The sequence below is a fragment of the Lipotes vexillifer genome, unplaced genomic scaffold, assembly GCF_000442215.2.
Source record: "Lipotes vexillifer unplaced genomic scaffold, Lipotes_vexillifer_v1.1 scaffold252, whole genome shotgun sequence".
Classification (NCBI taxonomy): Eukaryota; Metazoa; Chordata; class Mammalia; order Artiodactyla; family Lipotidae; genus Lipotes; species Lipotes vexillifer.
In genome coordinates, this window is record NW_006773367.1 from 1908131 (window position 1) to 1922103 (window position 13973).

Below are 13973 nucleotides of genomic sequence, written 5' to 3' on the forward strand. Positions count from 1 at the left end.
GATGCTCCTCAGAAGAGCGGTCAGACCCTGCATGGCATCCCCTGGAAGGAGCGGCCCCAGGGCCAGGCACGCCTGTGAAGCATGACAGAGTGGCAGTGACCAAGAAGAGATAAAATGACCCAGGGATGGAAGGGCTGCACCTCATCTCCTCGGTGCCTCCCAGGACATCAGGCAGCGCCTGGCCTCCAGTTCACTCCTGAGGGCAGGAAAACAGCTCGACCACAGGCCCAGCTCCCACTCACTCGTCCAGGCGGATGTCTGCATGTACCTGCTGAGGTGCCTGGGGGTCAGTGAAGTCCAAACCCACTGCAGGGCCCCTTCTAGCCCCTGAGAGACTGATCCTGAGGCCGCACACCATAGGCCTGGCCACCCACCATGGTCTGTGCTCTCTGCTGATGCCCAGCTCCTGGACCACAGCTGAAAGCCAGGAGCCACAGCAGGGCCTCTGGAGCTTCAGCCTCAGCTTCCGACGTCAGTAACTGCTCAGCCGCCATATCCGCCCATCCTCCAAAGTGAACGAACAAAAACCAGCTCTCAAAGGGGCCTCCGTAGGACCTGGAACAGAACCAAAACACATGGCAGGAGGGCAACTTGATTTCTTTTTCCTTTAGGTTCTTAAAGCAACTTTTGTTTGTGAATGGTTGGCTTCAATTGTTCTTATCCACTGAAGTACAACTTGCAAGGAATACGAGTTAGCCTCAGAAAAAGAGCTCACAATGCCGCCCTGAACCTGTCACAAGACTTTCAATGGCATGCCTCTCAAAACCTCAGGTGCCCTGAGGACCTCAGACATTTAAATCTTTAAATCAAGGTCATCCAGGGACACTGAGTGAAAACAGGCCTTCGAGAAAGGAAGGGTCTGGCCCATGATCATCAAGAACGATGCAAGATGAGAACTTGCAGGCCCACCGCTCTGCCTTCTGCGTGGCCTGCACAGCTGGGCTGCTGTGGAGAGTGGGGCCCCTCAGCCACCAGGCAGCCACCAGGTAGCCCCGAGCAAGAAACGAGGGGGCTCCCTGGGGTCCAGACGGAGACCAGAGAAGGGACGCAGGCCGAAACACGTGCTATCCCTTTTCTCACAAGACAAAAGATTCTGGTCAGTATTTTGGCAATTATGAATTTTTAATGAGCTGTATGTTGTACTCTTTCCTGTTATCAAGTATACATCAATGCTGAAAAGTTAAAGCTTTGTGAAGCTATCCTTTTGTCCCACAGGGAACCGGGAGTTGCAATAAAGGGTAGACTCTGCTTAAGATAAGGACCCACTAATTTTGCATAGTGACAGTCCTAGCAGTTTAACATCTCCCCTGGGAGAAATGGAGCAGGACTGGCCTGAGATTAACATAGAGCAGACCTTTCCTTCTGAACTGGGGAAGCTCCTAGAACAGGAAAGCTCTGAGCCCCTCTGCAGCGCTCCATCTTTGCTGGATCTGGGTGCATGGTCCCCTGCTTGGCCCGTGGAATCCCCAAGCCAGCGCCGTTCCCACCTCTCCTAGTCACTGCTCGCCTCCTGTTCAAGTCCTCCCCGAAAACAAGTGATTAAATGTTCTGAAATCTAACTTGCAGAACAATGACAGAAAAGGAAGGAGGAGGAGCATTAGTCTTACTCCCTTGTCCGCACAAGAGGGAGAGTTGATGCTCCAGGGGCCACATGAGCAGTGGGCTGGGTTATGTCTCAGAAGCAAGGAACCAGCTCCACGGGGTCTCCTTCCTGCAGGCCTCACGGATGAGTGAGCTGAGCAAGGCTCCCCCATGCTCACTGCCCCTACATGGGCATCCCTCCTGGATCATGGCTCAAGGCCTGGTCATCCTGCCTCTCTTCCTCTAGCAGCCAAGTGTGCAATGCAGTCCCATGGGGCTGGCTGAGAAGGTGCCTAAAGCTGCTCACAAAGCCCTCCCCGCAGGTGGCCCTGAAGCCTAGTTGAGGCAGATCTGGGTTAGGCAGGAGCCCCAAGAGGTTTGGGGTCTAGGCCCTGCTCTTCAACAGAGACAACCAGAAGGGGTGTGTATGGGGCTGCCAGGGTATGGCAGGTCGTTAATATGGCCAATCCTCTGATCCCCACTTGGCTAACAGTTCTGTCTGTCTCCTCTACTGGTAAGAGTTTGGGGGCAGGGTCGGGGAGGGAGGCTGTGTAAGTGAGTAACTGGCACCCAAACCTGCATCAGTGATGATGAACAGAAGAGCACCAGCCATAATATGTGATGGCTCAGTAATGAGATTATAGAGAATTTCAAGAAGGAAAAGTGGCAACAAATAAAGACAGTATTAGTAGGCTAGTATAGACAATGAATAAAATATGTATACTCTAAAAGCAAAGAAGTTAAGAGGAAGCCGAAGGGTACTATGTTACAAAGAACTTAGCAAAGCCTAAATGTGAATGCTTCTAGGGAAATAACACATATAAGAGGGTACCTAATGTCATAATGTTAGAAATTACTTTATGTTAGAATGGATTTTCTAATTTTAGACAAATATTTATTATAAGGAGGAGGAAATGAAACATTTCATCCTACTGGGCAGGAGAAGATTAGAATTTCCTTCCCTAGAGAGGTAGAGAAGGGCCCAGAGAGGTGCACCTTCTCGTTCTGCAGGCCAGGGGTTGCAGCATGTGAGCACTGCTTTTTTCCTAAGGTCTATTATTTTTACTGTTATGCTTGTACATTTCAAAGCCTAACACTAGCCATTACTCAGGACAGTTTCTATGCCAGGCATTTACACGTGCAGCCTATTTATTCTGAGCTGCTCAAAGTGCTTCCTCCACTTCTTACTCAGCAGTGTGCTTACCTGTTTGGGGATGGAAACAGACCAATACAGCCATACCTCATTTTACTGCACTTCACAGGTAATTGTGTTTTTTCACAGACTGAAGGTCGTGGCAACCCTGCGTCGAGCAAGACTATTGGCTTCATTTTTCCAACAGCATTTGCTCGCTTCTTGTCTGTGTACAATTTGGTGATTCTCACAATATTTCAAACTTTTCCATTATATTTGTCATGGTGATCTGTGATCAGCGATGGTCCTTGTTACTATTGTAATTGTTCTGGGGTGCCATGAACTGTGCCAATATACGATGAAGAACTTAATCGATAAATGTGTGTATTCTGACTGCCCTACCAACTGTCCATTTTCTCTCCTTCTCCTTGGGCCTCCATAGGAGACACAACAATATTGAAATTAGGCCAGTTAATAACCCTACAATGGCCTCTAACTGTTCAAGTGAAAGGAAGAGTGGCACGTCTCTTACTTTAAATCAGAAGCTAGAAATTATAAAGCTTGGTGAGGAAGGCATGTCTAAAGCTGAGATGCGCTGAAAGCTAAGCTTCTTGCGCCAAACAGTTAGACAAGGTGTGAATGCAAAGGAAATGTTCTTGAAGGGAATTAAAAGTGCTACTATAGTGAACACACGAATGATAAGAAAGCAAAACAGTCATTGCTGATATGAAGAAAGTTGTAGTGGTCTGGATAGAAGATCAAACAATCCACAACATTCTCTTAAGCCAAAGCCTAATCCAGATCAAGGCCCTAACTCTCTTCATTTCTATGAGGGCTGAGAGAGGTAAGGAAGCTACAGAAGAAAAGTCTGAAGCCAGCACAGGTTGGCTCATGAGGTTTAAGGAAGGAAACCATCTCCATATGTAAAAGTGAAAGGTGAAGCAGCAAGTGCTGGTGTAGAAGCTGCAGCAAGTTATCTGGAAGATCTAGCAAGGTAATTAATGAAGGTGGCTACATTAAACAACAGATTTTCAATGTAGACGAAATAGCTTTATATTGGAAGAAGATGCCATCTAGGACTTTCATAGCTGGAGAGGAGAAGTCAATGCCTGGCTTCAAAGCTTCAAAGGACAGACCAACTCTCTTGTTAGGGACCAATGTAGCTGGTGACTTTAGGTTGCAGTCAATTATTATTTACCATTCTGAAAATCTTAGGGCCCTTTAAAAAATCTACTGTGCCTGTGCTCTATTAATAGAACAATAAAGGCTGGATGACAGCACATCTGTTTACAATATGTTTTACTGAATACTTTATGCCCACTGCTGAGATCTACTGCTCAGAAAAAAAAATTCCTTTCAAAATATTACTGCTCACTGACAATGCACCTGGTCACCCAAGAGCTCTGATGGAGATGTACAGTGAAATTAATGTTGTTTTCATGCCTGCTAACACAACAGCCATTCTGCAGCCCATGAATCAAAGACTCATTTTGACTTTCAACTCTCACTATTTAAGAAATACATTCCTCTGAGGGATCTGGGCAAAGTAAACTGAAAATCTCCAAGAAAGGATTCACCATTCTAGATGCCATTAAGCACATTTGTGACTCGTGGGAAGAGGTCAAAATATCAACATTAACAGGAGTTTGGAAGAAGTTGATTCCAATCCTCATGGATGACTTTGAGGGGTTCAAGACTTCAGCGGAGGAAGTAACTGCAGATGCGGCAGAAATAGCAAGAGAGCTAGAGTTAGAAGTGGAGCCTGAAGATGTGACTGAATTGCTGCAATCTCATGATGAAATTTTAATGGACGAGGAGTTGCTTCTTACGGATGAACAAAGAAAGTAGTTTCTTGAGACGAAACCTACTCCTGGTGAAGCTGCTGTGAGACTGTTGTAATGACAACACAGGGTTTAGAGTATTACATAAACTTAGTTGATAAAGCAGTGACAGGGTTTGAAAGGAATGACTCCAATTTTGAAAGTAGTTCTGCTGTGGGTAAAATGCTATCAAACAGCATTACGTGCTACAGAGAAATCGTTTGTGAAAGGAAGAGTCAACTGATGTGATAAACGTCATATTGTCTTATTTTAAGAAACTTCCACAGCCACCCCAACCTAAAGCAACCACCACCATGATCAGTCAGCAGCATCAAGGTCGAGGCAAGATCCTCTACCAGCAAAAAGCTTACGACTCACTGAAGGCTCGGACAATGGTTAGCAATTTTTAGTAATGAAGTATTTTTAAATTAAGGTATGTGCATTGTTTTTTTTAGACATAATGCTACTGAACACTAAATAGACTGCAGGATAGTGTAAACATAACTTCTACATGCACTGGGAAACCAAAAAAGTCATGTGACTCACTTTATTGCTGTGGTCTGGAATGAAGCCTGCAATATCTCTGAGGTATGCTTGTAATGCCTTCCCCTGTCAGGCCTGCTCAAAGGGAAGATAAGGATCCAGAGCAAACGCGTGTGAAACAGACCACCGAGTCATCAGTGTTTGCTTACCCATGAGTTTGGTCTTCAACTACTTCTTTGAGCATTTCAGAGATATGTTTCAGTGCCTGGTGCCAAAGTCCCTGTGGGATATCTGTGGGTGGAGAGAGCCATCAGAGAGGAACTGAAGAAAAGTCAAACCTATTAGGAATCATCTACAGCTAAGACCAGAAGAGGCCTTTTGGAGGAAAGGCCTTAATTTTCCTGGTCCACAGAATCCATACCACCGCTCTCATGCTGATCCCAGCCAGGATCTATGTCCCTGGCCTGGGAAGAAAGACCTGTCAGTGTTACACAGAGCTAAACTCAAAGGCTCTTTAACTCGGGTACATGGGAGTGGACAGAGACTGCACAGGCAGCCCACCGTAGGGTTTACAAAGGCTATGTGGAAGATGCCCCAGGTTTTTTCTTTTCTACTCACCTACCCCCTCCTCTATATCACTAGTAATCTGTGATTTCAACATACATGGAGATTATAATAAAATAATCAACAAGGAATTAGGAATGGGCTGCCCAACTGTTTTTCTACGATTGTGATGAACTTAGAATAAGATTTCAGGTGTATAGTTTTTTTTAAAAAAAAAAAAAGGTCAGAAAAAGTACATGGGTATCATACAGACATATGTCTTTTCTTTAGTTAGTTTTTCTGGTTTCACAATTTTCCCATGGTCTTAAACACTTCTGAGCATGTATGTATCTGTAGTTCTAAACAACATCTGAAAAAGGGTACCACATTTCCATGTAGTGATAGGTTCTGTAATTAAATACACGAGAAAGATAATGTAAGTGATACAATAACCACTACTACCCCACAAATGTTAAAGAATCATAAATTATCTCTCTCCCTCTTCTGAACTCCCATAACTCTTGATTTGCAGGCTTTGAAGGCATTTTTGTTTTCTTCGTTTTATTTGTTGTTTAGATATGTATTTTATGTCTTCTTTACTTGTAGCTCCTGGATAGTCAGGGCTCATAAGTGACCCATCTTTTATGCCTACAAGACTTTACAGTGGGCACAAAATCAATTTCTGATGAATAGAAGATTCTACTGTTAAAAAACACTTCAATTTGTGAATGTAACATTATTTTTCTGAATGTAACATGCAGAAAACTGTTCTAGGAACTAGCAGAGGTAGTCTTTTGTTTATAGATTTCCAAATTTAAAAAATAACAACCCCAATACTTTTTCTGGAGCTCATTCAGCTGCTCACATAGGCTGACCTTAGGCTTTGCTCATCTGACTTAGGCTGTGAGACGTGGCCCTGGAAAGTGAATTACTGACTTTTCTGTCTTGTTATTAAAGTTTTCCCATTGTGTCCCCACAGGTTAAGTTCCACAAAACAGTTGACTAGAGATCCCACCAGGCCTGTTACCACCTCCACCTCTAGCATCTGAGAGGATAGCATCAAATGGGTCACTTTGGGTGAGAACTTAATCTTTTAGAACAAGGAAGAGGAACTTTGATTTTGTAAAATGCTCTGAAACCTCGAATCATACTTTCCTCAAATGAATTTACTTACTCAAGTCTCAGGAAAAAGCCAGGGAAAAAAACGGCATAAAAAGGAAATATTATGGATTCTTTTACTCTTTTCTCTCCTCTTTCCTTCCATGGTCAGATGAATGCCTTTTTCTACAGCACAGACTCTGTCTTGTGTCAGTGTTGCCTCTGCTTCAGATTTCAGGCTTTAGACGGGAAGGATGTCTATATTCTCTATTTCTGAAATGTTTCCTAAACAGGAGCTCACAGGCATGTTAACAGATCAACATCAGTGGAATCAGGGCAGAATCATCACTTCCCCCAACTGGATATGGCCTCTGGAAGGCTGGCAAATGAAATCAGAGAGGGCTGTGGTCTAATACACTTACTGAATTCTTTCAAAAGGCTTCCCTTGGCTTGGTTAGGAGAAATTTCCACTAAACTTCCTTGGCTTCATTCATCATTTTATCTTTTCTTTTGCAACAGGGGGCACAGAGTAGAAAGAATGAAATACAAATAAACATACTGTTTTATTCCAAGTCAGCCAAGTCTTAGCCTGTTCCTGGCATCCAGGTAGATCTGGCTGGCACGAGCAGAGGCCTTGTGTTATCCAGAACAGACTATCAAAACCCAACTAGAGGCCATTTTGTTCTTTTTTCTTTCTTTTGGTAAATGATTGTAACTGGGAATTCAAGCAAATTCTCACATCAAAATCCACAGAATGTGAGACCCTGAGAGCTTAAAGGATGTTAGCAATGACCAATTCTCTTTACAGATAAGGAACTGGGAGGAAACAGTTATAATTTAATCAGTGTATTCCCAGAAGTTATTTTAATATGGGCAGAATCAACCTTCACATACCTTTCGGGTGTTGGAGTAGCACCATGACAAGAGATGGAGAAGCATAAGGAAAGTAGGTCTTGAATGCAAACTTCAGCTACAATACAATCAAAAATTCAAAACCATTTGAACATTAGCATTGGAAAGGGTATTAAGAAAATACAAAATCTTGCATCCTCTGCCCCAAAAAGACCCTCTACTTTATGTGGTCAGAATGTTTCCTTGCATGCTTATCAAAAAAAAAAAAAAAAAAAAAAAAAAATTTCTCCTAATAATCTTGTAAATATGTTCCAAAAAAATTAAACCTTTTTAAAGTCACCTTCTAGGACTTAAGAAAAATAAAGTTATACTCCTGATGTCTTTATATCAGTTCTTCACCTCACATGAACTCAATTATATACATAAATCTTCTATTTAAGTGAGAGTTTCCAAGGCAGTTGTGAGATGGTTTTTTTATAATCAATAAAGCATAAAACAACAATGGTGCTCACAATACTTTGAGGGCCAAAGCGCTATCCTATCTATGCCCTCAGAAGGCACAGACGTTTTTAAGTACTTTTGTAAAGAGTTGAGGTAAAATCTATAAGCAGTGAAGTACAAGGGCTTTAAGTGTACAATTTAATGACTTTTGGTAAATGTGTAAATCCAATGTGACCATCACTCCAAGCAAGACACAGAACACTTCTTTTTTGTTCTCTTTTATTTTTTTGCGGTACGTGGGCCTCTCACTGTTGTGGCCTCTCCCGTTGCAGAGCACAGGCTCTGGACGCGCAGGCTCAGCGGCCACGGCTCACGGGCCCAGCTGCTCCGCGGCATGTGGGATCTTCCCGGACCGGCGCACGGACCCGTGTCTCCTGCATCGGCAGGAGGACTCTCAACCACTGCGCCACCAGGGAAGCCCAAGACACAGAACATTTCGATCACCCCAGAAAGTTCCCTTGTGGCTGTTATAGTCAATCCCTCCACCCCATCCTGGCAACCAATATTTTATTTCAACGAGAGAGAGTAGTTTTGTATTTTCTTGAATTTCACACAAATAGAATCATAAGAGGATGTATTTTTGTGTGTCTGGCTTCTTTGGCTCAACATGTTCTTTTGCAACTCATCCATGCTATTGTGTATGCGGAGTTCATTTTTTAAAAAATTGCTCTGAAGTAGTCATTGTACGAATATACTATAATCTGTTTATTTATTCTCCCATTGATGGGCACTTGGGTTGTTTCCAGTTTGGGGCTGTTATGAATAAAGCTGCAGTTAACATTCACATTTATGTCTTTTTGTGGATATGTGCTATCATTTCTCTTGGGTAAATACCATAGGAATGGAATTAGTAGGTCATAGAGTAGATGCTTGTTTAACTTTCTAAGAAACTGCCATGTAATTTTTCAAAGTGGTTGTACCACTTCACACTCCCATCACAATTTATGAGAATTTCAGTTGCTCCACATACTTGTCAACTTTTGGTATTGTCAATCTTATTAATTTTAGCAATATTAGTGGGTGTGAAATATTACCTTATTATGACTTTACTATTCATTTCCCCGATGTGTTTACTGCCAACTTATACATATTTTTTGAAGTGTGTATTCAAGTCTTTTGTCCATTTTTAAAACTGAGTTGTTTCTTATGTTCTTGAGTTGTAAGAGATCTTTATATATTCTGGATATAAGTCCCCTGTCAGATATATGTATTGAGAATATTTTTTACCTGCTGGTGGATTGCTTTTTCATTTTCTTAAGGATGTCTACAAACACCAGAAGTTTTAAATTCTGATGAAGTCTAATTTATCCACTTTTCTCATATTGCTAGTGTTTTTCTGCATTCCTTCTAAGAAATCTTAGATTATCCCAATGTCAAAAAAGATATTCTCTTCATTTTCTTCTAGGAGCTTTATGGCTTTAGCATTTATTTTGAAGTCTATGATCCATCTCAAATTAATTTTTGTGTTTGTGAGGTAGAGGTTCATTTTTTCCTACCTGGATATCCACTTGTTTCAGTGCTGTTTGTTGAAAACTTTCCTTTCCCCATTGATTTTCCTGGCATCTCTGTCAAAAATCAGTTGACTACATATTAATATATGTATGGATCTATTTCTAGACACTATTCTGTTCCACTGATCTATCCTTTTGCCAATACCTCACTGTCTTGGTCTTGATTACTATAGCTTAAAGTCTTGAAATCAGGTAGTTTGAATCCTCTGATTTTTTTTTTTTTTTTTTTTGCCTTTGAAATCTTTTATTGTCACTTTGGTTAAGGAATAAGTATTGTCTCACAGTGACCTATGATCTTATTTGAGCAAGTGTTTTAAAACTTTTTGACAAACTTCCTAAAATATCAAATTTTAATTAAAGTTCTTTTGATTTCCAGCTAACTTTGGGATACCTTAGAGGGCTCCTGAGGTATGTTAAATTAAATGTAATCAGATGTTTAACCATGCCTTTTAAGTCTTTTGTCATTTACAGATATTTCTGTACTCTGATGCTGTTACAAAAAGTGCTTCATCATCAAGGAGATTCATGGAAAGGCTATGGAAACCGTTATAACAGTTCCACATCAAGATGATGGCTATGCGAGGATTCCAGCCCATACCAACTTAAAACAAGAAGCTATCCTACCCCTGGGGCCCCTAGATCAGGCATCCAGAGATTTTTACTTCCTGACAGGCCCCTACTCAGCCTTGAAGCAATTACAGAAGATGGACCATTGCCCCTCTGCTTCCCATAAGAAGATGGGAGCCTGAATTTTTTTTTTCTTTTGTTTTTTCAAAATTGTTCTAGCTAGTGTAGGTCCTCTACATTTTCATATAAGTTTTAGAATCAGCCTGTCAGTTTCTGTTTTGAAAACCATGTTGGGATTTTAACTAGGATTACATTGAACCAGGCATCTCAACAATTCATGAATATAGTTTCTCTCTTTATATGTTTAAGTTTTCTTTAGTTTGTCTCACCAATGTTTTATAGTTTTCCAAGTAGAGGTCTTATACACCTTTTTTTTTTTTTAAATAAATTTATTTATTTATTTATTTTTGGCTGCACTGGGTCTTCATTGCTGCGTGTGGGCTTTCTCTAGTTGCGGTGAGCGGGGGCTACTCTGTTTCGGTGCGCGGGCTTCTCATTGCGGTGGCTTCTCTTGTTGCAGAGCACGGGCTCTAGGTGTGCAGGCTTTAGTAGTTGTGGCACACGGGCTCAGTAGTTGTGGCTCGTGGGCTCTAGAGCACAGGCTCAGTAGTTGTGGCGCACGGGCTTAGTTGCTCCATGGCATGTGGGATCTTCCCCAACCAGGGACTGAACCCGTGTGCCCTGCACTGGCAGGTGGATTCTTAACCACTGTGCCACCAGGGAAGTTCCAGGAAAACTGATACACCTTTTTAAAAATTTACTTCCAAGTGTTTTATGTGTGACTGTGGATTTGTCTATTTCTCTTTTTACTTCTGTCAGTTTTTGCTTTGTGTATTTCAGAACTCTGTTATTAGGCATATATCTATTTGTAATTGGCATTTCTCCTGATGAACTATTGCATAATTATAAAATGTACCTCTTTTTGTCTGGTCATACTCCTTATCTTGAAACCTAATGCATCTGCTGCTAGTAGAGTGATACCAGCTTTCTTGTGCTTATTGTTTACATTACATATCCCTTTCCTTCCTTTTAACCTATCTGTGTCTTTATAATTAGAACCGGTCTCTTGAAAACAACATATAGTGGGTCTTGGTTTTTCATTCAGTCTGACATATTTGCTTACTTGTTTATTTATTTATTTTTGGCTGCATTGGGTCTTTGTTGCTGTGCACAGGCTTTCTCTAGTTGCGGTGAGTGGGGGCTACTCTTCTTTGTGGTGCGCGGGCTCCCACTGCAGAGCACGACTCTAGGCGCACGGGCTTTAGTAGTTGTGGCATGGAGGCTCAGTAGTTGTGGCTCACAGGCTCTAGAACGCAGCTCAGTAGTTGTGGTGCACAGGCTTAGCTGCTCCATGGCATGTGGGATCTTCCTGGACCAGGGCTTGGACCCGCGTCCCCTGCATTGGCAGGTGGATTCTTAACAACTGTGCCACCAGCGAAGTCCCATATTTGCTTTTTTACTAGTATATTTAGTTGATTTTCACTTAGTTTTTGTAATTAATGTACTTGTAGATATATTTGGGTTTATCTTTTTATATTAGTTTCTTTTGCCCCATCTATTTTTTGTTCCTCTGGCAGCCCACAGCTCTGTCTTTTGACACCTCAAGTCAATCAGATTGTGCCTTGAGTTCTGGCCACCCCCTCACCCCACCACCCACTCAACCCCCCTTCTACCCCTTACATGAGAGCCCTCATCGAAAAGTTAGAAGATTACCCAGTGTGGTTTCCGTTTTCAAGGGTTGAATCCCCTCCAGTTTTAATCTGCTTTTTGGGTTGCTCTCCAGTACCTTCAAATAGTTTAAAAAAATATTTTCCCCAGAGTTTATAGTTTTTATCTGTGGGAGATTTAGTCTAGTACATTATTAAACTCTGTACTACTGGCACCAGAACCTGAACTGATTTGCTGTTTGTACTGGAGCCATTCGTTATGCAAGCTCAGAAAAGAGGCTTGTCATGACAGCCTTAAGTTTTTGCCTACTAGTCCGACTGGGCACATTGATGGAGCTGCACTGTGCTCTCCAACTAAAACAAGGGTGAGAGGAAAGGATAAAAAGAGAATGAGAAGCACTGAAGATAAACATTTCTGACAATGGGAAAGAATGTGGATTAATGGGATTTCTCATAAACTGCTGGGGGCAGGGACTTCCCTGGCGGTCCAGTGGTTAAGACTTCACCTTCCAATGCAGGGAGTGCCAGTTTCGATCCCTGTTAGGGGAGCTAAGATGCCACATGCCTCGTGGCCAAAAAACCAAAACATAAAACAGAAGCAATATTGTAAAAATTCAATGAAGGACTTTAAAAATGGTCCACATCAAAAAAAAAGTAAAACGAAAAAAAGATATCATTCTAAAAAATAACTGAACTGCTGGGGGGAATGTAAATTGGCACAAGCATGTATGAAAACAATTTGGCAGTATCTGCCAAAGCACTCCTAATAACCAGCACTTCCAGTCCTAAGTATATGCCCCAGAATGTTCAGAGCAACACTGTTTATGAAAGAAAACAAAATCTGGAAATAATCCAAAAGCCCACCACCAGGAAGATAGCTACATTGTGGTACACTTTCCCAACAGAGCACTACACAGCAATCCCTACCAGGACCACGACCACGCACAGCACAGAGCAATCCTGGTAGCATGATGCTGGAAAGAACAAGGCTCAAAAGACTACATACGGTGTGCTACTCTTATCTGTTGTTTGTTTTATGAAGTGCAAAAACAGTCACAAGTAAAGAAAACATGGTTTAGCAATCATATACACGTGATCAAACTATTTTCAGAAAAAGCAAAGGAATGATAAACATAAAATCAAAACAGCAGCTACCTGAGGGGAGAAAGTCAAAGTGACAGGATAGAGCAGGAGCACGTGGATACCTGAAAGTTGCTATAGTGGGCCAGGTCTTGTTGGATGTCAGGCTGGTAGATTCTCATTTATTAAGAATGAATACGTGGATGGGTGGATAAAACACCGAAAGAAAAGAGGGCCATGCATGGACCAAGTAGGACAAAGGATGTCGTGCATCAGGGATTATGATTAATCTACAAAGGGGCACTCAGGAAGGCAGGGGGTTGATGATAAGAATGGCATCGACTAGAAAGGCAGGCAATCAGGAACAGCCCCAGGAAAAGAAATGACATAAAAAATGTGGATGAAGGCATCTGCAGTTAAGAGGTTATTGCTCTTGTATCCTGAACCCAAGGTGAGGGCAGTGAATTCCTGTTTCTTTTTGGATCCCTGCCCTGCCTTCCACCAGAACCCAATCTGTGCCCCTCACACCAGCAGACACATGTAGCCTGGGCAGGGTACTATTTTAAATTAAAAGTGACTGTAAGAACAGTTCAACCAGTCCAAATCTAAAGTGCCAAGGCCAACCCTGCAACTCAGGGGAAAAGCTGGTAAGGAAAACAGACTCAGGCTAACGGTACAGAGCAATACTTCTCTCACCGATGCCCTCCGCCGTAACCTAGGTCTGTTCCAGGAGTCAAAGGCACAGGTTTTCTAGAGGTCAGTTCCTAATTGGAAATACTAAGAATATTCAGGGGAGATGAAAGATATTTATAGTTTGCCTCAAAAGAAGCGTGAGGGGGCCTCCCTGGTGGCGCAGTGGTTGAGACTCCGCCTGCCGGTGCAGGGGATACGGGTTCGTGCCCCGGTCTGGGAGGATCCCACATGCCGCTGGGCGGCTGGGCCCGTGAGCCGTGGCCGCTGAGCCTGCGCGTCCGGAGCCTGTGCTCCGCAACGGGAGAGGCCACCACCGTGAGAGGCCCACGTACCGCAAAAAAAAAAAAAAAAAAAAAAATTTGTTTTAACCAATTCACAATCAACT

At 42.5% G+C, this 13973-nt stretch overlaps 1 protein-coding gene across 1 annotated transcript in view; it reads right to left on the reverse strand.

Moving 5' to 3' along the window:
- Positions 1–13973, reverse strand: part of FANCC (FA complementation group C) — a 182870-nt gene that overhangs the window by 14699 nt on the left and 154198 nt on the right. Inside the window, 3 exon segments of the mRNA XM_007448302.1 lie at positions 375–555; positions 5226–5307; positions 7552–7627. Of these exon segments, the coding sequence (XP_007448364.1) occupies positions 375–555; positions 5226–5307; positions 7552–7627 (339 nt within the window).